This window comes from Mobula hypostoma, chromosome 16 (genome assembly GCF_963921235.1).
Source record: "Mobula hypostoma chromosome 16, sMobHyp1.1, whole genome shotgun sequence".
NCBI classification, from domain to species: domain Eukaryota; kingdom Metazoa; phylum Chordata; class Chondrichthyes; order Myliobatiformes; family Myliobatidae; genus Mobula; species Mobula hypostoma.
In genome coordinates this window covers 66,695,855-66,721,554 of record NC_086112.1, presented here as the reverse complement: position 1 = coordinate 66,721,554, position 25,700 = coordinate 66,695,855, and the positions used below count along the sequence as shown (strand labels likewise).

The 25,700-nt window shown below is 41.3% G+C and overlaps 1 protein-coding gene across 2 annotated transcripts in view; it reads left to right on the top strand.

The window, feature by feature from the left end:
• Window positions 1-25,700, top strand: part of fbxo10 (F-box protein 10) — a 131,412-nt gene that overhangs the window by 49,921 nt on the left and 55,791 nt on the right. The window contains exons 3-6 of one of the 2 annotated variants that reach the window (XM_063069225.1): window positions 13,457-13,537; window positions 23,149-23,298; window positions 24,091-24,227; window positions 25,201-25,271. In XM_063069225.1, coding sequence (XP_062925295.1) covers window positions 13,457-13,537; window positions 23,149-23,298; window positions 24,091-24,227; window positions 25,201-25,271 — 439 coding nt within the window. Of the gene's footprint in view, window positions 1-13,456; window positions 14,312-23,148; window positions 23,299-24,090; window positions 24,228-25,200; window positions 25,272-25,700 lie in introns of both variants that reach the window. The other variant, XM_063069224.1, reaches the window with a different exon arrangement.

Genomic DNA, 25,700 nt, shown 5'->3' with positions numbered 1-25,700 from the left:
CCAGTGGAGGCCTGAGGAACCTCCGGTAAGCAAAAAGGAGAAATGGCAGCCATTTGCCCCAGTCCCTCCCAGTGTCATAAACAAACTTCCTCAACGTGGACTTCAGGTTTTGATTAAATCCTTCAACAAGTCCATCAGTCTGGAGATGGCAGAGATTTGAGCGATGCCACTGATGCCAAGCTGTCTGTGTAGCCAGGACATCAGCCAGGAAGTGAAATTGGTGCCTTGATCTCGTCTGGAAAATAACTGGATGAGGGCAGAGATTATCTTAGTAGCAGTTATGGAGCATAAAGGCAATGCCTTCGGAAATCTGGTGGCATAATCACAGACCACAAGGATGTACTTGAACCCACTGCTGCTCTTCTCAAGGGGACCCACAGTGTCCATGGTGATGCGTTTAAATGGTGTTGTGACGATGGGCTTCAACTGAAGAGGGGCTTGGTCGGACTTTAAGGCTGGACTTGTTTTTTGACATTTGGGGCAGGTGCGACAGTACTTATGCACGTCAGCATTCATGGTGGGCCATTAGAACTGTCGCCCAGTTCTTGAGTAGATCTTCTGTTGACCCATATGGCCTGCCCAGTGGAGGTATGGGCTAGATGGAGCACAAGGGGTCTGCACATCGTTGGAACCACTAGACGGTTTTCAGGGGAGCTGGAAAGATAGAGTACGTTGTTGTCAATAACTTATCTGTTCCCAGGCATTATCTCTTACTTCCCCCCCCCCCACCCCCGTACACTATTGAATAGAGACAAGTCAGCTTTTAGGGGTTGACTTATGGTACTGGAATCCTGACGTGGACCAGTGCTGAGGTGTCTGGTGTCATGTGTCAGGGTGGGTGCACTGAAAGCTTTCTCCAAGTGATGCTGACTACGTGCTTTCCGAGGGCCCTTCGTACCTCCTCCAGACAAGCTGTCACAAACAAGAAGTAAAGGTTCAAGCCAGCCTTGCTCTGAGCTTGGTTTAACACAGGGCATGAAAGACTAACAATGCTGCCAGATTCAGCTTTCTGCAACGAGTCAGACAACACAGATAAACCCCTCCCTTACGAAGGAGTGGACTTTAAAGATCAAGTAGCACAGTCAGTGCAGAGGTGTTTATTGTGTGCCAGTGGTAGAAAACTTTTTGGAAAAAGTACAAAAAAAATTGCGAACTAACAAAATGACAAAAAAGAAAATGCAGGTGTATATATATATATATATGTGTGTGTGTGTGTGTGTATATATATATATATATATATATATATATGTGTGTGTGTGTGTGTATATATATATATGTGTGTGTGTGTGTGTGTGTGTGTGTGTGTGTGTATATATATATATATACACACACACACACACATACCATTGGACCTTTAGGTCTTTCGCTCCAAAACATCGGTCTGAAGTAGTACACCTGGTCTTACCAGGCCCCCTCTTCCTCCCCAGTTACACCAAAATGAACCCTTTAGTTAAAGATCTCCTTACTCTGGGAGAGAGAGGTAGGCCATTCTTTGGAATGCAGGGGGAATTGTTACCATGAGCCCAAAATAATTACACAAAAACCAAAACACAGGAATTCACATCCTTCTTCACACTCTCAAATGTCCATAATACACTCCTCACAGTGACATTCCACAACAAAGTCAACCAACAATTAACCATTTTCCACTAGCCAGCACTCTTCCCCATCCTCCAAAATGAACACTGCCACTGAGCCAGCACAAAACATGTGCCACCACAAACAGGCACCTTTTTAAGATGCCCCACCCCGAAGCAGCAGTAAACAGGGCGCATCAATCTCACTGTCCTGGAGTGTGCAAGTACAGACAGAAGTGTCCATGCTGGCATTAGCCTGGCAAGTACACCCGATAAGCATAATCTCAGCATTGCCATACCGGGATAATGAGAATTGTGAATTACGGGGTTACTGGGGGCAGTGGGGTATGGAGGAAGAAATTACTTGTGGCAGACCTGCTCTGTCACAAGGTCACTCTCAGGGTGGAGGAGCAGGACCTCATAGTCACCTGGTAGTCTCCAATCTGATGGCATGAACATCAATTTCTCCTTCTGGTAAAAAATTCTCTCCCTGGCCCCTTCTTCTGTTCCCCACTGTGGCCTCTTACAGTATCTCTTCTCTTCACCTGCCTATCACCTTCCCCTGTTGCCCCTTCTTTCTTTTCTCCCATGGTCCATTCTTCTTCTATCAGATTCCTCATTCTCTAACCTTTTACCCTTCCTACTCAGCTGGCTTCACCTATCATCTAGCTAGTCCTCCTAGCCCCCCCCCAACTATCTTTTTATTCTGCGTTCTTCTCCCATCCTTCTCAGTCCTGAAGAAGGGCCTTGGCCCGAAACATCAACTGTTTATTCATTTCCATGGATGTGTCTGACCTGCTGAGTTCCTCCAGCATTTTGCGTGTGTTGCTCTGGATTTCCAGCATCTGCAGAACCTCTTGAGTTTAGGTAACGTATCTGCCACTTCTTCATTTCCTGTTAATAATTCGCCATTCTTGTTCTCTAGAGTTCTTACATTTCCCTTCACTGCGCCTTATCTGTATATCCCTAGAAACTCTAGTATTTGTTTTGGTATTGCTCTTTATTGTTCCACCCTATTGAGCATTCTTTATTCTTTTTGCTCTAGATGCTGTAAACTCCAGTTGTCTAGTCTACCACCAGATCTACCCATCCTTTTCAATTTAGAGTCCTAGAGGACTACAGCACAGAAACAGGCCTTTGGCCTAACTGGTCCATGCTGACTTCTCCATAGTCCCATCTACCTGCACCAGGATCATATCTCACCAAACCCCTCTCATTCATTTACCTATCCAGACCTATCTTAAACATTACAGTTGTGCCCACATCTACCACTTCTACTGGTAGCTCGTTTCATGTTTACAGTACTATCACCCCTCTTTTGTTTTCATGGATAGATAAACATGCGGATCTTCAAGAACAATTTTGTCCCTTGCCACCCTTTTGCTCTTAATATAGCTATAGAAACCCTTGGGATTCTCAATCACTTTATCTGGCAGAGTAACTTCATGTCCTCTTTTAGCCCTCCTGATCTTGTTCTTGTGTGTTATCCTGTATTTCTTAAGCTCCTCAAGCCCTTTATTTGATCCTAACTGTCTATACCTGATGTATGCCTCCTTTCTCTTTACCAGGACTTCAATATCCCTCTGTAGTAAGGTTCTCTAAAACTTGTTAGCCTTGCCTTTTATTCTAACAAAAACATACAGATCCTGTATTCTCAATGTTTGTCTTTTGAAAACCTCCCTCTTTCCAAGCATCTCTTTGCCAGAAAACAGCCCATCCCACTGTATCCCTGCCATTTGCCTTCTGATGCCATTAAAATTGGCCTACTCCAATTTAGAATCTCAATCCGAGAACCAGCCCTTTCGGTCTGCATAAATGTCTTGAAACTAATGGAATTATGATCACTAGATCCAAAGTGTTTCCCTACCCACATTTCTGTCTCATTCCTTGAGGAGATCCAATATTGTGCTGTCTGTAGTTGGAACCTTTACATACAACTTAAGGAAACTTTCCTGAACACATTTGACAAATTCTATCCCATCCAATCCTTTTACAGTATGTCCTAGTCAATATGTGGAAAGTTAAAATAGCCTACTATCTCAACCTTGTGTTTCTTGCAATTATCTGCTATCTTTCTATAAATTTGGTTCACTAAATTCTACTGACTGTTTGAATAGTATGGACATCTTTGCTTTATTCCTCAGTTCCACCCATATTGCCTCAGTAGATGAGCTCTCCAGTGTGTCCTGTCTGAGCACTACTGTGACATTTTCCCTGACGAGTAATGCCACCCCTCCTCTTTAATACTCCACCCTGTATCATGTCTGAAACATCAGAATCCTGGAATGTTGAGCTGCCAGTCTGCAGCCAAGTCTCACTAAAAGCAAAAACATTCCATGTACTGGTCTATGCTCAAAGTCCATCTGTCTTCACTACATAACTCTTGCTTTGAATTAGACTCATCTCTGGAAATTAGTCCCACCAGGCTTATTAACCAGACGATTCCTATCTTTCTATGTAGGCGTATCATCTACTTTGCCCACAGTCATTCCACTTGCAGCTGTGCCACTTTGATTCCTGTAACTCTAGTTTAAGTTCCACCAAGCAGCACTAGCAAACCTTCCCTTAATGATATTGGTCCTCCTCCAGTTCAGTCCCATTTGTACAGGCCCCACCTGCCCTGGAAGAGAGCACAATTATCTTCCTCCTGCACCATCTCCTTAGCCACTGCTTCTGGCTGCTCATCCTCCCCCTGAAGAATGCTGTGGACCCAATCCGAGCCCCTGACCCTGGCATCTGGGAGGCAACATCCAGGAGTCTCGTTCTCATTGATAGAATCTCCTGTCTGTTCCGGTAACCAGTGAATCCCCTATCAGTATCATACTCCTCTTCTCTCCCCGTGAGCTACGGAACCAGTCCCACTGCCAGACACCTGGCCGCTGTGGCTTTCCCCTGGTAGTTTGTCCCCCTCCCCCCCAACAGTATCCAAAGCGTTATACTTGTTACTGAGGGAATGGCCACAGGGGTACTCTGCATCATCGCTTATTCTATTTGTCCTTTCTGATGTTTACCCAGATTGCTCTGTATGATGCAACCCCTAACTCTTGTCTATCAACATCTCAGTCTCTCGAATGATCAGTTGGTCATCCAGCTCCTTAACATGGTCTGCAAGGCACTGCAGCTTGATGCACTTCTCACAGATGTAGTCATCGGGGCCATAGGAGGATTCCCTGACTTCACACCACTGCCTTTCCCACTGCAAAAACTGTGCACTAGTGAAGAACGAAAGAGAAATGACCAGAACCTCTCCTTTATCTCTGCAAGAATGATATAACTCAATTCTTCAGAATCAGGGTTATTGTCACTGACATACATTGTGAAACTTGTTGCTTTGCGGCAGCAGTACAGCGCAAGCATAACAAATTACTCCAAGTTGCAGTAATTAGTGCAAAAGAAGAATAGTGAGGTGGTGTTCATGAGATCATAGACTGTTCAGAAATCTGAGTGGAAGAAGCTGTTCCTAAATGTTGAGTGTGGGTCTTCAGGATCCTGTACCTCCATACTGATAGCATGTCCCGGATGGTGAAGGTTCTTAATAATGGATGCCGCCTTTTTGAGGCACCGCCATTTGAAGTTGCGCTTGATGATGGAGAAGTTGGTGCCTGTAATGGAGCTGGCTGAGCCTACAGCATTTTAAAGCCTCTTAGATTCCTACGATTGGCACCTCTATATCAGACAATGATTTAACCAATTGGAATGCTTGGTGAGATGGCTCTAACCTGCTGGGCAACACAAACCGGCGTGGATGAGTTGGACCAAAAGGCCTGTCTCCATGCTGTATGAGTCCCTGACTAACTCTTTGTGACATACCAAATCTCAACTCTTAATTAAATCTTGACTTATTTTGTTAACCATGGGTGTGCCTCTTTCTCATGGAATCCCTCTTCCTAATTAAGATAAAGCCCTTCCTGAGCATTATAGACCAACTTTTGAATATATGTGACTGTTCATCTACTGACCTGTCTTTTTAGTTTATTTTTCCAGTCCACCTTAGACAATTTGTTCTTCATAAAATCATAATTTCATTTATTTAACTTGCAGGCAGTGATTTTGGTCTTATCTCATTTGCCCTCAAACTGCATCTGGAATTCTTTCAAATTGTGGTCGCTATTTTCTACTAGGAAATCTTTAACCACACAATCTTCTTAATCCTTCCTCATTACTCATGACCAAATCTAAAACAACCTATTCCCAAGTAGGTTCCATAACATACTATTCTAAGAAGCAATCCCTGACGCATTGCATAAATTTTTCTGTGATACCCCATGCCAGTTCCATTAATATGTAGATTAAACTCTTTCACAACGTTTTTCTTCAAACATATCTTGTGTATTTCCCATTATTCTTTGCGCCATTTCTCCATAATATAACACTTTAGGGGCCTATAGGTTACCTCAGCCTGTGTTGTCTTCCCCCGCTATTCATGATTTCAACCCAACCAGTTGCATGTTACTATCCTCTACCTTTGTTATCTCAACACAGCACTGCTCTGGTACATTACTTAATTAGGGACACTACCCCACCTCTTTTTCCCTTTTCTCCCCCCTGTTCTTTTGGAATACTTTATAGCCTGGAATGTTGTGCGCCAAGTCCTGGTCACACTGCAACAATAATTTCTGTAATGGCTATTAGATTATATTTGAATGTTGCTATCTATCTTATTGCAGATGCCACTGCATTCAGATGAAAGCCATAAAATGTTTACACTTTTTATAGATTTTACTAGCTCTGCATTTGCTCATGCTATTGCTTGCAAATTTCCTTCTCAATATTCCATGCCACTGCTCTCTCACTTACTTAAGAGAAGAAGAAGAAAGCCCTTAACTCCGAGTGGAGTCATCGGAACGCCGTCATGATGGCTTTTTTTTTTAGCAGGCTTTCATATTGAGTTGCTAGCTCGGCGCTCAACCCAGCACGGATGGAAATCTTGCAAGGGAGCCGGCTGGATTCGAACTCGGGAGTCTTCGCTCTGAAGTCCGGCGCTGATGCCACTACACCACCAGCCGGCCAAGATTTATTTAAGATCGCATTCTTAAAGCCTCTCCCGCTCCCCTCCCCCCACTACAGTTAGTTTAAATCTTTGAGTATTGTTAAAGCCCTTCAGCCGGTGGAAGAAGGTTGGGGAATTAGAAGCTCAGTCAATCTTTGAAAGGGAATAAAGAGTCGACATTTCAGGGCAAGATCTTTCAACAGGACTGATAAAGGGTTTTGACCCAGAACATTGGCCCTTTATTCCTTTCCATGGATGCTGCCTGACCTGATTTCCTCCAGTATTTTCTGTGTGGTACTCTAGGTTTCCAGCATTGTGTATCTTTTTTGAGTTGATCACTGCAATTTCTGACATCTTCTTGCAACTGCAAATTTCAAAATTTGAGATTAACACTAAATTGGGAGAATGTAGTCATTATGTGTTAATGACATAAAAGAATATTTTAATAAATTTACAAAGTGGTAAATGAACTAGGTGTAAGGTGGTTCATTTTCAGTGGAAGAATGAGGCAACATACTAAGAAAGTGAAGCAGAGGAACAGGAAGCAAGGTCTTCAGACACACTACATCAATAATGTATTGCCAATAAAGGCAGTGAAGAAGGATTTTAAGTTGATTGATTTCTTAAAAGGGTTGTGCTCATTTCCAGAAGGATAAGCTTGAAGAGAAGAGAAGGCATTTTAAAACTCTTCACAACCTTGATTAGACTGCACTTAAAGATCTATGGATGCCCTGCTTCTCCTTACTCCCAAGGAGAAGATATAAATATTCTTTATAGAGTAGTACTGAAATTCCTAAGAAGAGAGAGCTTTTTCTCTCGAAAAGAAAATCGTGAGGATGTTGGGATCGCTGCTTTTCACATTGTATGGCAGTGATTTGGATAATGGAATTGATGGGTCTGTGGCCACATTTGGAGATAATACAAAGGTAGGGGAAGGGGCAGGTAGTGTTGAGGAAGCATGGGTCTGCAGGAGTACTTAAACACATCAGGAGAATGGGCAAGGAAGTGGCAGATGGGATACAGTGTAGGGAAGTATATGGTCATGCATTTTGGTACAAGGAGTAAAGGCGTAGACTATTTTCTGAACAGGGAGAAAGTTCTGAAAGTGCAAAAGGCCTTGGGAGTTCTGTGCAGGTTCCCTAAAGGTTAACGCAGGTTGAGTCAGTGGTAAGAAAAGCAAATGAAATATGAGTACATTTCCAGAGGACTAGAATATAAAAGCAAGGATGTAATGCTCAGGCTTTTTGAGGTAGTGGTCAGACTGCAGCTGGAGTACTGTGAGCAGTTCTGGCCCCTCATGAGGGTTGTATTGGCATTTCAAAAGGTCCAGAGGCAGTTCATGAGAATGATCTTGGGAATGAAAAAGTTAACATATGAGGAGTGTTTTGATGGCTCTGGGCCTGTACTTACTGAAATTTAGAAGATTGGGGCAAGGGGAATCTCAGTAAAACCTTTCTTATATTGAAATTTCTAGATAGAGTGGACCTGGAAAGGATGTTTCCTGTAGTAGAGAAGTCTAGGACCAGATGGCATAGCCTAGGAATACAAGAATGACTTTAGAATAGAGATGAGGAGGAATTTGTTTAGCCAGAGACTGGTGAATCTGTGGAATTCATTGTCACAGGCAGCTGTGGAGATCAAGTCATTGGGTATATTTGAAGCAGAGGTTGATGGGTTCTTGATTAGTGAGGGTGTCAGAAGTTTGCAGGGAGAAGGCAGGGGAATGGGATTGAGAAGTATGATAAATCAACCAAGATTAAATGGCAGATCTGACTCAGTGACCCAAATGGCCTGATTCGTCTCCTATGTCTTTGGGTCATTATTGGGTTAAATGAAGAAGGACAGGAGAAACCTAAATACAGCACATATCCATAATTGGCCAAAAAGAATAATTCTGTACTGTAATTCACTTTATAAATTATTTTACAAAGTGCACGGTGCTTCAGATAATTATTCAAAGTTAAATACTGTTTATTATTGCAAAAGGCATGGGTTCAATGCTGGGCATCACTAGGTGAATAGTACACGTCTGTCCCTGTTTCTATGCTACTTAGGAGGACGGAACCTGTCCTCTCTCTATTTCCCCATCCTACCCTTGCGCATAACAGAAAAGATCGAATGGCATTAACAGCATTAGTGATTACAGAAATGCCCAATTCTATTCCTGAGAACAGTCCATAAATTGAATTTTCTACAAGACAAAGTAATTTTTCCTGAAGTCAAGATATGTGTAGATATTACAATCTGATATCTATATACTACTAAAACTCTCATGCTCTGTCTGTCTGTTTGTGACCTCCAATTAGCGCAAACGGTGCATTACAGCGGCACTTTTTTTTGCTCAATCGAATTAAAATGCGTTAACTTACAGAATTCAGGGTTATATATTTGTATAAAATTGCTCATTTGCAAAAGTCAACAGGCTCCCTTTTAACCCAAGACCCGATCGGCCATCATGGAAATCGGGATGTGACAGCCCGACGCATGAGCATGGCCAGCCTCAGCAGCGACACCTACTGGAGCAAAAGGGCAGGGCAGCTCTATTTCGAGGGGCCACATTCTGCTCATCACCATCAGCATGTGCAGGATTGGGACAGATCTAACTGCCACCCATCAATAAGAGATAATTAAATCTTATTGTAATGACGTACTTCGAGACACCCATAAAGCCCTTTGCTGCAGTCAAAGGATAGCGGTAACTATATCACGTCCATTTAGGAGAGCACCAACCACATCATCAAGAATAATAAGCATCCTTTGATGTTACTACTTCGTATCTTTTATCCAGCATTAGGGTAAAATAAAAATGGTCAGCCTAATTAGGCCACGTGGAAAGAGAACGGGGACAGTGCAGCAGAGATGAAGAGACGGGATGAAGGGGCTGCACGTCTCCTTCAGGCACAGAAGGAGGAGAGAGGAAGGGACAAAGGAGCTGAGAAATTCACATCTCCAGGATCAGAGACAAAGAACAAACAGCAGAAGAGATGAAGAGACGGGGGGATGAAAGGACTGCACGTCTGCAGAATGACAACGAGAGACACAAGGGCGGCAGATAAACCAGAAATGATGCCATCAAAAGTATCCTTCGTTAAGTGAGGAGGAGCTATATTTGCTTTGCTACACGTCGTTCTTCTTTAATAAACTGAGGTTTTCTACTTCAGTTTCTAAAGCGATACCAATAGCATTCAGGAAAATATAATGTACATTCTGATCACATCATACTGCACTACCCTTCTCTCAAAGGGTGCCCAAGGGGTCACCCCATTGTCTAGTATAGACTAAGTACACCAAAATACCTCAAAGTTTCAAAGTACACTTATTATCAAAGAATGTATAAATTATACAATCTTGAGATTTATTTGTTTAGATGCAGTCACAAGGCTAGGAACACGCAAAATCCCCCAAAAAATAAGACCAACCCGCAGTGCCCACAGACAAAAAGGAAAACAAAACGAATCATGCAATCAATAGGAGTGAGCAACCTTGGCAGAAAGTTTCGTTTGACGTATAATGTAAACAGTTATTAATTGATTAATGGTATTTCCATTTTAAATGTCTTCCATAGTTGAGTTAGACTTTTAACTTCTGAATTACATTCTTAGTTGATGTTTGAACTCTGGGGATGTTTTTGATCTGGGGGAGAAAATATCAAATTGTTCTCTTGTGTGATGGTAATATCATTTCCTTTGTTTATGTGAGCTAAGAAAGAATTAACAGTATCCTTAGAATTCTGTACAAACAATTACAGTTTCCCTTCACTGTAAAATCTATTACTGGTACAGGAATTTCTGATTTGGGAGTAGAAGTTCAGTGTCCATCAATGGTTGAAGTGATCTGTTTTGAAAGAATGAACAGCCTTTATTTTGAAATGAGAAAATTTTTGTAAATTCGGATGTCCACAGTCAGGTTTTCTGGAGCCTGAGAGCTCCATATTTGTGGGAAGACACCTCTTTTAAATGATGTATGATGCCAGAAGACCAGAGTTAATCAAAAATGGAAAGAAACAGTTAAATGCTTATTTTTCTACAATAGAAATTAAGATAATTATTTTGTACTTCTGCCACTCAAATTAGTAAAAGCTGTTGGAGTGGGGGATGGTGAAGAACAATGGTTGATTTAACAGTCATTATGATGATCCTCCAAAACTGGGATTATCCACCAGAAAAGAGAGACATTGTACAGTACTGCACACTTGAATTTTCCACCCAATTTCAATAGATATTCCTGTCATACACAGCCATGGTAAGAGGAACTATAAAATATAATTGATGCTATGTTGTTATATACACTGGCTTTATTTACTTAGCAGTTGTGTTCAGTTAAACTACCACTAATATAGTATAGTGTTTTTTTTAATAGGCCACCTAATAGTAACAGCAACATTGAGTAGCAGATAGGGAAACAGATTCTGGAACAGTGCAATAATAAGAGTTGTTGTGGTGGGAGATTTTAATTTCCCCAGTATTGATTGGCATCTCCCTAGAGCAAGGCGTTTAGATGGGGTGGAGTTTGTTAGGTGCGTTCAGGAAGGTTTCTTGACACAACATGTCGATAAGCCTACAAGAGGAGAGGCTGTTCTTGATTTGGTATTGGGAAATGAACCTGGTCATGTAGCTATCAGGCAGGAACTTGGGAGTATAAATTGGGAACAGATGTTCTCAGGGAAATGTGCTGCAAAAATGTACTGCTTGAACATATTGACATTAATAAAGAGGATGTGCTGGAGCTTTTGGAAAGCATCAAGTTGGACAAGTCACCAGGACCGGGTGAGATATACCCCAGGCTAGTGTGGGAGGTGAGGGAGGAGATTGCTGAGCCTCTGGCAATGATCCTTGCATCACCACTGAAGAGGGAAGTGGTTCTGGAGGATTGGCGGGTTGCAGATGTTGCTCCTTTATTCAAGAAAGGGAGTAGAGATAGCCCAGAAAATTATAGACCAGAGAGTCTTACTTCAGTGGTTGGTAAGTTGATGGAGAAGATCCTGAGAGGCAGGATTTATGAACATTTGGAGAGGCATAATATGATTAGGAATAGTCAGCATGGCTTTGTCAAAGACAGGTCGTGCCTTACGAGCATGATTGAATTTTTTGAGGATGTGACTAAACACATTGATGAAGGTAGAGCAGTAGATGTAGTGTATATGGATTTCAGAAAGGCATTTGATAAGGTACCCCATGCAAGGCTTATTGAGAAAGTAAGGAGGCATGGGATCCAAGAGGACATTGCTTTGTGGATCCAGAATTGGCTTGCCCACATGAAGGCAAAGAGTGGTTGTAAATAGGACATAAACTGCATGAAGGTCTGTGACTAGCGGTGTGCCTCAGGGATCTGTTCTGGGACCCCTTCTCTTCGTGATGTTTATAAATGACCTGGATGAGGAAGTGGAGGGTTGGGTTAGTAAATTTGCTGATAACACAAAGGTTGGGGGTGTTGTGGATAGTGGGGAGGGCTGTCAGAGGTTACAACGGGACATTGATAGGATGCAAAACTGGGCTGAGAAGTGGAGGATGGAGTTCAACCCAGGTAAGTGTGAGGTGGTTCATTTTGATAGGTCAAATATGATGGCAGAATATAGTATTAATGATAAGACTCTTGGCAGTGTGGAGGATCAGAGGGATCTTGGAGTCCAAGTCCATAGGACACTCAAAGCTGCTGCGCAGGTTGACTGTGTGCTTAAGAAGGCATATGGTGCATTGGCCTTCATCAATCGTGGGACTGAGTTCAAGAGCTGAGAGGTAATGTGCAGCTATATAGGACCCTGGTCAGACCCTACTTGGAGTAACACACACAAAAGTTGCTGGTGAACGCAGCAGGCCAAGCAGCATCTATAGGAAGAGGTGCAGTCGACGTTTCAGGCCGAGACCTTTCGTCAGGACTAACTGAAGGAAGAGTGAGACTCTTCCTCACTCTTCCTTCAGTTAGTCCTGACGAAGGGTCTCGGCCTGAAACGTCGACTGCACCTCTTCCTAGAGATGTTGCTTGGCCTGCTGCGTTCACCAGCAACTTTTGTGTGTGTTGCTTGAATTTTCAGCATCTGCAGAATTCCTGTTGTTCCCTACTTGGAGTACTGTGTTCGGTTTTGGTCACCTCACTACAGGAAGGATGTGGAAACTATAGAAAGGATGCAGAGGAAATTTACAAGGATGTTGCCTGGATTGGGGAGCATGCCTTATGAGAATGGGTTGAGTGAACTTGGCCTTTTCTCCTTGGAGCAATGGAGGATGAGAGGTGACCTGATAGAGGTGTATAAGATGATGAGAGGCTTTGAACATGTGGATAGTCAGATGCTTTTTCCCGGGGCTGAAATGGCTAGCATAAGAGGGCACAGGTTTAAGGTGCTGGGGAGTAGGTACAGAGGAGATGTTAGAGTTAAGTTTTTTATGCAGAGAGTGGTGAGTGCGTACAATGGGCTGCCAGCAACTGTGGTGGTGGCAGATATGAAAGGGTCTTTTAAGAGACTTCTGGACAGGTACATGGAGCTTAGAAAAATAGAGGGCTGTGGGTAACCCTAGGTAATTTCTAAAGTTAGTACATGTTCAGCACAGCATTGTGGGCTGAAGGGCCTATATTGTGCTGCAGGTTTTCAGTGTTTCTAAACATTGTCCTCTGTGGGTGTGAGCCTCGAAAGTGTCCAAAGATGCCAGTTTGTTTAGAAAACAAGTGGGTTCCCCTTTGGGAAGGGCAGCCTGCCACCCCAATAAATTACGGACCAGCATGGCTTCAGCAGCATCTAGTGTGGTTAATTCAAAACAACCAAACATGGGCAAGGATTGTTGCTTTGTGTCACCTCATTCTGAGAACAGAAAAAAATTTGAGAAGAGCAATCTTAGTAACTTAATATGAAATGACTGATATGCACACACTGACTGTCATTTTTTTTAATCAACAGACATTTTCCGGCCACGTCCAACTTGATAACTGCAATGTAGAGAATGGGCAGCTACATATCCATGCACCCGGGACCTGCCAGGTGAAGTTTTGTACTTTTAGCCAGTCCAGCATCAATTTCCACAATGTAGCCCTTAGCATAATTGAAAACTCGGAGTTCATTGGGAGTGAGAGTACATCGGTGAGTGTGGCAGGTCCTGGTGCAACTGACAGAAATTGGGCCTGCAAACACTTGGCAGTGGCTGCCAAATCCAAATCTGTTTTGAATTCGCCAGGCCAGGCTCAATCAGCTACTTGTAACTCCAGAAATCATTGTCAGAATCCACCAAGCAACTTTGAAACTTTTCAATCCAACGAGAACGTGACTGGTTTACAGCAGACCTCCACTCAAAATTTCCAGATGTCCTACACAAAAGATGGTCATTACAACAGGGAAAGATGTATTCTGAAAGGAAATCATTGTGATGGGGAGGTGGTAACCATGGACACTGATTACAGTGACAGTGAAATGAGCACAAGCAGCGAGAATGAAGATGAGGAGCAATCTGTGTATAAACTTTCTTACCAGTCCCACGGCCTGAGTCGCTTGTTGTCAAGGACTAATCCACCCAGACTTCAGAAGAAGGGAACGGATCTTCTGCAAATGGATTTGGAGTTGAAAACTCTGCAGAAGGAGTTGCAGAAGGATAAAGAGGCGCAGATTCTTGCCAGCACCCTGCAGGGCTGTTTAATCCGAAAGTGCCTTTTTCGGGATGGAAAGGGTGGAGTGTTTATTTGTAGTCAAGGGCAAGCTAGACTGGAATGCAACATCTTCAGAAACCTCAGCTACGCTGTGCGGGGCATCCAAAATGCTAAGGTATAACTGAGAGTAAAGATTTTAAGAGCAGCTGGATAAGGTTGTAAGTTTTAATATCTTGATTCTCCAGCTCTTAAATCAATATTATTAATGTTTTGACAGTTTAACAGTCTGCTTCTAGTCTTTTCATCTCAAGTCACTTGATAGATTTTGCTCCTTTTACTTAAGAAGGAAAGGACACACAGCTTTTAAACCTGTACTGGGAAGAGATAGAATGTACCCATTCTTGTCTGCAGGTCAGGAAATGATTCGGATGCAATGTTTTACATTAGTGCTAGAACATCAACTGAATGGCCAAGATTCATTTCGTTACTCTGGAGATACAAGAAAAAAAATTTAATTTGATATGAAGGTATGGATGCATGAGGCCATCGTCAATACTTGCTATTTACAAATTTCGGCATGTATTAATGGCACAAAAAAATGCAATGTGAACAGCGAGGAGGAAGGAGAAAAAACACCACAGTGGGGGTGTCCTGGTGAAAGTGAGGTGAAAGAACAGAAGGGAAAGTAAGAAATAAAACGAATTGTATATCCAAATCTTTGAGCATGTCACACATAATTGATTTTAAAGAAAATCAAATTGCGTTTTTAACTTTGTTAGTACAAGAGTAGAATACAAAGCAAAGGAATTTACACCAAACGTAAAACACTTGAAAAAGTTCCAAGGGCATTTAGTTGAACATTATTAATGAGGTGTTGAAGTTATGTGGTGAGGAGGGAAAAGGTGTAAGATCAATTGGGTGGTTATAGTGTGGGATTTTATTTATCCCTGTATTGAATGGAATTGCATTAGTGCAGGGGGCTAGACAGGGCAAAATTTGTTAAGCCCTTCAAAGAATGTTTTGTGGCACAATATAGAGATAGTCCTACTATAGACGGCAGCACTTGATCTGATCCAAAGAACTGAGACTGGGCAGGTAGTGGAAGTACTGAGTGTTCATTAGGGATAATAATGAACAGAGGGACCTTACAGTTCAAAATCCGGGTTTCCTGCAGAAAAGCAGAATAAGTACATGAGGTGGTGAAGAGGTCATATGACATGCTTGCCTTCATTGCTCAGACCATATAAAATAAAAATTGGGACATGACGTTGGAATTTTACAGAACAGTGGTTAGATCACACTTGGGCTGTTGTGTGCATTTCTAGTTACCACACCATAGGAGGAATGTGGTGGTCTAGAGAGACAGTGCAGAGGAGATTCACCAGGATTGTTATATTGATTTATTGTTGTTATGTACCAAGATACAGTTTTGCATTTGACCTATACAGATTGCTGCATTACATCAGTATGCTGAGGTAGTACAATAGAAAAGCAATAACAGAATCAGAACAAAATGTTACTGTTACAGAGAAAGTGCAGTACAGCCAGGCAATAAGATGTAAGGCCATGACAAGGAAGATTGTGAGGTCAAGAGTCCATCTTGACATACAAGAGGTCAATTCAGTTGCCTTATAATGGTGGGGTAGAAGCTGTACTTGAACCTGGTGTATCTTCTGCCCAATGGGAAGGGAGAGAAGAATGTCTGGGATGAGAGAGGTCTTTAATTATGTTGGCTCCTTTACCAAGACAGTGAGAAGTGTAGACACAGACCATGTAGGGGAGGCTGGTTTCCATGACTATGCTGAGCTGTGTCCATAACTCTCTGTAGTTTCTTGTGGTCTTTGGCAGCACAGTTACCATATCAAGCTATGATATATCTAGATAGGAATCTTTCTATGGTTAATCATTAAAAATTAGTGAGGGTCAAAGGGGACATGCCAAATTTCTTTTGTCTCCTGAGGAAATAGAGACACTGGTGCGCTTTCTTGGTCATGTATGTCATTGTTTCTGATGGATGTTGCCTGGAATGGTGGTCTTAGTTATGGGGTGAGATTGGATAGGCTGGGCTTATTTTCCCTGGAGCAAAGGAAGCTGAGGGATGACTTGATAGAGGTCTCTCAACTATAGGATGCATAGAGAGGGTAGATAGTCAAAGTCTTTTTCACAAAGTAAGAGTATCAAAGCCAGATGACATGGCTTTAAGGTGAAAGGAAAGAGTTCTGAAGGGAATCTGAGGGGTAAGTTTTATTTTTACAGAGATTGGTTGACTTTGAGAACACTGCTAGAGAAGGTGGTTGAATCAGATACAATTATACACTTAACAGGCATTTAGACAAGCTCTTGAATAGGCAAGGCGTAGAAGGATCTGTACCTAATATGGGCAAATGCGATTGATGTACAAGGATGAAAAGGCCGGCTTGGATGTTGTGGGCCAATGGGCCCATTTCTGTGCTGCACAACTCGAGAAAAGCTGGGGTTGTTTCTCTTAGAATAGGCTGAGGTGATATAATTGAGGCATTTGAAATTGAGTGGTTTGATATCATAAATGAGGAAATACAGGCAGTCCCTGGCTTACGAACGATATCCTTTCCTAAGTCTGTCTTTAAGTCGAATTTGTAGATAAGTTGGAACAGGTACATACGGTTCTTATTTAGTGTCAGTTAGTCAAATGTTTGTCTTAGTATATAGTATATATTTTACCTTTCTATGCATATAAAACGCTTAAGAAACACTTCCAAATACACTAAAACATCTTAAACATAGTAATTCTTAGTAATAATTGTAGCTTTCATTGGGGCAAGCCCTTTCACATGCTCCATTATTCTCAATTGATCCTTTAAAATTGTTCCAATGGTTGACCGACTGTAGCCTAACACTTTTCCGATGACCGATGGCGTTTCACCTCTTTCCGATTGCTTTATTATTTCCACTTTATTTTCAATTGTGATCGTTTTCCTTTTCTTTGATGCATCACCAGCACGTGCATCAGATTTACGCTGTGGAGGCATGGTTACAAGGGTAAATAAGAGAAAAATTTAAGCCAAGTACAAAGTTACACACTAAACACAGTGTTAACGGCAACGTGATCTGACTTTAAATGGTGGATGGTGTTCTCCTTCCTCGAGCCGACGAACCGCTGAAGCTGCGCAGTTTTCAGATTTTTAATATAATAGGCTTCATGGCAGTCCGTTTGTAAGTACGAGTTGTCTGTAAGTCAGACGCTCTTAACCCAGGGACTTACTGTATGTTGAAAATATTATGGCAATGCAGAATTAAGAAAATTGGAAAGAGCATTAAGGAGCACTTGAGAAATATTTAACGTGGTGTGTTATGAGCAGATGAACAGGGTTGTGAATTATATTGACATTAAAGAAACTTAATAGGTTAATACATTTAGAAAAGGTGTTTCTAAAGTCCAGGATTTTGTCTGTCTGATCTGTACCAAACATTGAGCATATGGTTTAATGGCAAAAGGCAGCTGTTGATAATCTGAGGAGATGGTCCATTCAGTGCTACATTGGTAGAGGATAAGTTCAAAAGGTTAATGTGTACTGTGACTTTGGCTACGTCCACACTACGCCGGATAATTTTGAAAACGAAGCTTTTTCTCTTCGTTTTGATCCTCCGTCCACACTAAAATGGTGTTTTCATCCCCCAAAAACGGAGATTTTCAGAAACGGTCTCCAGAGTGAATAAATCTGAAAACGCCTAATATCCGTTGCAGTGTGGACAGGGTAACCGGAGCTTTTTAAAACCGCTGTCATGACGTGCCGGAACAGATGGCGACAGCGCGGCATTTCATTGTTCTATTATTATTATTATTATTATTATTACTTTATTGTCGCCAAACAATTGATACTAGAGCGTACAATCATCACAGCGATATTTGATTCTGCGCTTCGCAGAACCTAACAGTTTCAGAACAGACGGCAACAAGACTGAAGCCAGAAGAGTTAAAGATGTACTCACCAAATACTTGACCCATAGCTTACTGAATAAATAAGTATACTCACTTTGCCCTGTTTTCTGTCCTTGCTTGTATGAAGGTGGTTTACCTATTTATGCAAGTACTTCTCTGACAATAGATGTGTAACAACCTAATGTTACATTGTATGGAATTACAAGATAACACTGATGCAGACATGTTTTATACATTTAACAAGATGCTTTATTAATGCAACAGAGTTAGTCAGTTTTTTAATGTTCGTCGTCAGCCGGGTCATACTGTCTGTGAACTCCCTGTCGGTTGCCTCCATACGCTCCAGTATTTGTTTTTTCTTCAGTTTTAAGTCCTCCTGCGTGAGAGCCAAGAGCAATTCCTTTTTAAGTTTTTCTACTCTGCAACTGGACAAACGCACACCAAGTATACTGTTTCCCCTTCGCTTGTTTTCTGTGTGTCCTGCGCATGCTCATTAGGAGGAGATTCGCCCAAATATCCGTTCTAATGAAGACAGAGATATTTTGAAAAACGCTTAGTGTGGACGCCTGTCGGTTTTACTGGAAACCAGTGTTTTCGAAATTATCCGGCGTAGTGTGGACGTAGCCTTAGAATTTTAAAACTAGCAGTGTATTTATTAAATGAATTGATCAAACTTCTTTCTTTCTCTCATGGTATCATAGTCTCATGGTCTCTCTTGCCACATAAGTAATTGGAATACTTTTGTAGTACGGTGACTGTTATAAGGTAACCTTGATAACTGTAGCCAATTTTTACCAGCACTATCTCAGGAGCAGCACTGTACAGGTGATCAGCTAATTTAATAGTTGATGGTTACCAGTAAATCCTATTGACTTCAGGAAGGGGAAGTCGAGGGAACACACACCACTTCTCATCAGGGATCAGAAGTGGAAAGGGTGAGCAGTTTCGAGTTTCTTGGTGTCATCATCTCTGAGGATCTGTCCTACGCCCAACACGTTGATGCAATTACAATGAAGGCTCAACAGTGGCTATTTTTCAGTGGTTGAATTTAGTGTCAGAGAATTTATATAGTATAGATCGACCTTCACTAATCCACCTACCTGTAATCCAGTTCCTTCGATAATCCGGCACTGATTATGCTTAATTTGATCCTTCTGTAATTCAGCATTTTCACTAATCCGGCACTCCTCAGGTCCCAGTGGTGCCGGATTAGTGAAGGTCGACCTGTATATAACCTGAAATTCTTACTCTATGCAGACATCCACGAAACAGAGAGAAAAAGAAAGCAAAGAATGAATGACAGAACAACGTTAGAACCCCAAAGCCCCAAATCCGTCAATCTATCCAGATGCCTCTGACAAGGTGCCAAACTCAGCATTGTTCAATAATATCAGAATCAGGCTTATTATTACTGACATATTTCAGGAAATTTGTTGTTTTGCATCAGCAGTACAGTGCAATACATAAAATTCACTAACAAGAATATATAACAAATAAACAGTGCAAAAAGCAAGCAAAAGGGTGAGTTGGCATGCAATGGGCCGTTCAGAAATCTGGTGGTGGAGGGGAAGAAGCTGTTCCTGAAACACTGTGTGTGCATCTTGGGTTTCTGTACTATCTTTCTGGTAGTATGAAAAGAGGGGAATGTCCTGAATGGTAAGAGTCTTTCATGATGGATGCCGATTTCTTAAGACATCATCTTTTGAAGATGTCCTCGATAGTGGGGAGGTAAGTGCCCATAATGGAGATAATCTCCTCAAACTCCAAATAAAATATAGCCACTGGTATGCCTTGTTTGTAATTGCATCAATAAGTTGGACCCAGAATAGATCTTCAGAAATGTTGACACCAAGAGACTTGAAACTGCTCATTCTTTGCACTTCTGATCCCTTGCTGAGGATTGATATGTGCTCCCCCAACTTCCCCTTTCTGAAGTCCACAATCAATTCCTCAGTCCCAACAAAGTTCAGTGCAAGGTGGTTGCAACTCCTACTGATCTTTTCTCACTCAGGTACTCATCCTCGTCACTGTCTCATATTTGTTATTTTAAAACTGCAAACATGAGGAAATCTGCAGATGCTGGAATTTCAAGCAACACACATAGAAGTTGCTGGTGAACGCAGCAGGCCAGGCAGCACCTCTGGGAAGAGGTACAGTCGACGTTTTGGGCCGAGATCTCTTACCAGCTCTTCTTTCAGTTAGTCCTGACGAAGGGTCTTCGGCCCGAAACGTCGACTGTACCTCCTCCCAGAGATGCTGCCTGGCCTGCTGCATTCACCAGCAACTTTTATGTGTGTTGTTTCATATTCGTTATTCCTCTTTTTACTGCCTTGCAGTAATTGTTTTTTGAAATTTTATATCTTCTAAATAATTTGAAATTATGTACTGTACACAAGTCTATAACTCATTAGTGTGCATTAAAAGAGCTTTTTACTGTTCACTGGTAATTTTAGGATACCATGGCACAGTTGAGGTTTAATAAAAAATTATGCTCATTACAAAATTTTTACAACAATCCTGGTTACAGAGGCATTCTTTGCAGCTGATTTGAATGGCCCTTTGCACTGTTATATGTTCTTTTCATACATAAGATATTCTCATCTCGGGTCAGTTTTATCCAGCAAGCTGCCAATACCCAGAAACAGCACTTTGAAGCTACAGCTGCTAATGTGTGCAGGAAGGGGGTTTGGCAAGTCTGAATAGGAAGAGTACTTTATTATCCCAACTATTCCCAGTGTTTGACAGCATGATAATCACATAACAATTACAGCTGATCCAAAGAAATAGCTATTATGATAGATAAGCAAAGACTACACCAAAGAGGTGGCTTTAAAGAAGGTCTGAAAGGAGGAGTATTTCATCAGGAAGAGAGTTTAACATTTGAAGGAGCAGCTGCCATACATAAAGGAAGAGTTTTTGATGTTTAAAGTTCGAAGTACATTTATTATCGAAGTATGTATATATTATACAACCTTTTTTTTTGACAAGATGATGAGATTGATGAAGGTAGGGCAGTGGATGGATTTTAGTCCCTCAGGGGAGGCTTATCCAGAAGATTAAGATGCACGGGGTCTGTGGTGAATTGGCTGTTTAAATTCAGAACTGGTTTGAAGACAGGATGCTTGTTCAAGCTGGAGGTCTGTAATTAGTGGTGTTCTGCAGGGATCTGTGCTGGGACCTTTGTTTGTGATGTATATAAATGACCAGAATGAAAATGCAGATGGTGGGTTAGTAAATTTGCAGATGATACCAAGATTGGTGGAATTGTTAATAGTGTAGAAGAATGGCAAAGGATACAGTGTGATATAGATCAATTGCAGATGTGGGCAGAGAAATGGCAGATAGAGTTTAACCCAGTTAAATGTGAGGCATTGCACCTTAGTAGGGCAAATGCAAGGAGACTGTGCACAGTTAAGGGCAAGATCCTTAACAGTTTTGCTGAGCAGAGAGATCTTGGGATCCAAGCTCATGGCTTCTTGAAAGTGGCTACTCAGTTCGATGATGGTTAAGAAGGCTTATGGAATGGTCGCTTTTATTAGTCAGGGCACTGAGTTCAAAAGTCAGGAAGTTATGTTGCAACTTTATAAAACTCTGGTTAGGTCACATCTGCGGTATTGTACGCAGTTCTGGTCACCACACTGTAGGAAGGATGTTGAGATTTTGGAGAGAGTGCAGAAGAGGTTTACCAGGATGCTGTCTGGTTTAGAGGGCATGGGGTATCACAAGAGGCTGGACAAATTTGGGCTGCTTTCTTTGGAGTGGTGGAGGCTGGAGGAAGATCTGATAATGAGATAGAGTAGACAGGGGGTATCTGTTTCCCAGGGTTGAAATGTCTAATACTTAGATGACATACATTGAAGGTGAGAAGGGGTAGGTTCAAAGGGGATAAGAGGGTTAAGTTTTTTACTCAGATAGTGGTGGATGTTTGGAATGCGCTGTCTGGTTTGCTGGTAGAAGCAAACACAGAGGCTTTTAAGAGATGTTTAGATAGGCACATGAATGTGAGGAAGATGGGGAGATATTGAGTAGGTAGGAGGGATTAAATTTGGGGGGTTTTTGATTCACTTTTTAGCTTGTTTGGCACAACATTGTGGGCTGAAGGGCCTGTTCCTTCACTGTGCTGTTCTATGTTCTTCAGATTCGTCTCCTTACAGGCAGCCTCTAAACAAAGAAACCCAAAAGAACCCATTTAAAAAAAACACCCAACACCCAATTTGCAGAGAAAAAGGTACAAATCGTGCAAACAATAAAAGCAAGTAAATGGCCTTCAGAACTGAAGTTCATGAAGGAGAGTCCACCCAGGCTCGAAGCCACAGCCTCAGTTCAGCGCAGAGCCAAGTAAGTGTTGCAGAGCGGCTAGCTGAACCGGCCCATATCACCGCTGGCCCTGACACCCTGACCTTTCAATCTGGCCTGTTACTTAAACCATCATCCAGACATCGGGTTCTGTCGCTTCGATACGCTGGACCCTGCTGCCTCAATTTGGCCTGTACCCAACCTTTCCAATTTGGCCCAGCGCTTCAGTCGATCGAACCTTGGGTCTTTTCTTGCTCTCAGCAACAGGCATGCTGCCTTGTCTCTGCTTGCCTCGCCTTGGTTCTGCCGCATCAAAGCTCTTCCAAGTCCAAAGGGAAGATTGTTTTCAGTGATCATTTACCAGAAACGGTGTTAATAAAGTATTTAGTTGTTTCCTTTGTTTTATTTGCCACCAATAAGTAGTCGCTGTGCTTTTCCAGCATCATCTTAAATCGGCCTTTTTATATAGTTCTCATTGGGTTATAAGACTGAAATGGTTTTGCAGAGGGGACCTTGGTTTGAAATATTATGTAAGAGATGGTTCTTGTTGGAGTTCAGCACAGTAAGACACTGATGCCAACCTGGATCACGGGCTTAAATTACTGGCACAAGAAACAATAACCTTCTGAATTGGCTGTGAGAGGGCTTTCATTTAGTCAAAACTGACTGCTGGATTTTCACAAAATTAATGTTTTGATACAGTATGATAACTTGTTATCATGATAATTCTTGTGTCTTATTGTTAATAAAATATCCTCATATTAGTGGCTAGCAATAATCCTGACTTTCTTCCTTAGATTATAATGATAAAGAATGAAATTAGTCAATGCAAAGCATCGGGAATCTTTTTACGACTGGAGGCAGGAGGTCTAATCGCAGACAACAACATCCATTCCAATTCAGAGGCTGGCATTGATATCCGGAAGGGAGCTAATCCATTGATATTGGTAATTAATACTTGATTTTGTGCTATTCTTTGGTTCCATTGCTTTTTGTCTTGAATCAATATTAATAGTATTTGATCTTAAGCAGAAATTATTTAACCTGTTTTGTCAGCTTTATTTTCAAGTATGTAAGAATATTTTGATTGTTATTTATGATTTTGTGTGGTGCTAGATTACAGACAAATCTAATTCTATATCATATGATATTTGGAAGAATTACCCTGGATAGTGACTGGCCACAGGAACCAATAGGCTTTGAGGCTCTTTGTTAACACCTTCACAAACTGACTTAAAAAGCAGTTTTGCTTGTGTTGTATAATGGGGACATAAGACATAGCAGATGCTGGAACCTGGAGCAATAAAAAACAAGAGCTGGAGGAGCTCAGTTGGTCATATTGCAGGGTTTTGACCCAAACTGTCAACAGTTTCATTCCTCCCACAGATGTTGCATGACCCACTGGGTTCCTTCAGCATGTTGTTACTTGCTTGCTTTTAATTTAAATGCACACTCTAGGTACATTCTAATATCCCTATTCTCCCACCATTATTCCTTGTCTCATGTGTACCCTAAATGTGTTCCACTCTGGCGTTGACAGTGTGCCTTTCAATGATTCTTTGTGAAGATTTAATCAAAGAGCTTTTGGAGACCCATATCAGAACTAATTTATAATGGCCAAAATGCATTTAATTAAGGTTTTGTATCTTTGGAAGAAACAGCACAGAGAGCTCAAAGTGATACTATTCAACCAATGCTTCTCATTTATGGTGTTTACCCCTTTTTAACTTGCTCTTCAGTGCAACCAGATACACAGTGGCCATCGTTCAGGAATTGTTGTGCTTGGGAATGGAAAAGGCATTATTCGCAGTAATCGTATCTATGGAAATAAAGAAGCTGGGATCTACATTTTGTATAATGGAAACCCAGTGGTAAGGTGAGTAATCCAATGATATGTGTCCCTTGCAGCTTCTTTCACCTTGATCCTGATCTCTTGAACACTGCTGTGATCCCAGAGTCTGTGTAGTGTCCGATTATGCTTGCAGATATGTTCTTGCATGATCTGGAGTTTTTTTAAAGCAAATTTACAGTACTTCAGAATTTTCTCTTATTGCTTAGTACTTAGTGTCCAAATATCAATATCATATTTTTCTTGCAAATAAATACTAAACCAACAAATCTGCAGCTATATTACCTGTTTTCTGTACATCATAAATAGTTAAACATAATCTGCACAAGATGTGTTCTTGTTTTCTTTTACCTACTGTTCAAGTATCAGTAAAGATGCGATGTGCATTTAGACCCGTGGCAAAGTCTGGGAGTCTTGATGATAGCCATTTCACTGAATTTTGTTGGATGGTTTAAAGCATTGATGTTTTCTTGTTTGGAAAAGATGCAATGGTATATTCCCAAACTGAGTTCTGACTTGGATACGGAATAGTTATTTATATAAAAAAAAACAACGAATTATTTCTTGAGATAATAAAGCATAACATAATCATAAGTCATAAAATTTTCCTTCAGAAATAGTGATATGAAGAAAATAATGAGTGCATTCTTGAAATTTGTGCAGCTGGTAAGTTTGTTCAGTACCATATTTCCTGCAGCCTGGGTTGGGGCTGAAGTACATCATTGTTTCTAAGATGTTCTCAGTTTTGAAAAGGTGACATGTAGATGGATGCTTTTTTCGTCATTCACTTGCTCAGTCAATTGCCCAGTGTCTTTGAAATGCATGATTCAGATGAGAAACATCTAAAGGAGAAGAAAAAAGTGTCTATGACAGGAATCCAGGTATATTCCAGTAGTTACTATGCAGGTGAAATAGAAAATTCCACACTGTCTCTCCAAGCAAATAAAATAAGCACTACCTAATTTTGTATGTATTTAGTTGGTCATCTATCTTATTACAGTGGAAATCACATCTATCAAGGACTTGCTGCAGGTGTTGCAGTGAATGAAAATGGAAGGGGCCAAATATTAGGTCAGTATGACACTTTACAATTTGCAAAGCACTGGACATTTTTAACCAGACATACAGTGCCTATAAAAAGTATTCACCCACCTTGGAGGTTTTCATGTTTTATTGTTTTACGACATTGAATCACAGTGGATTTAATTTGCTTTTTTTTTGACACTGATCAACAGAAGAAGAATCAGAATCAGGTTTATTATCTCCGACATGTGACGTGAAATTTGTTAACTTACCAGCAGCAGTTCAATGCAATACATAATCTAGCAGAGAAAAAATAATAATAAAGTAAATCAATTACAGTATACGTATATTGAATAGATTTAAAACGTGCAAGAATCAGAAATACTGTATATTTTTTTAAAAAGTGAGGTAGTGTCCATGGGTTCAATGTCCATTTAGGAATCAGATGGCAGAGGGGAAGAAGCTGTTCCTGAGTCG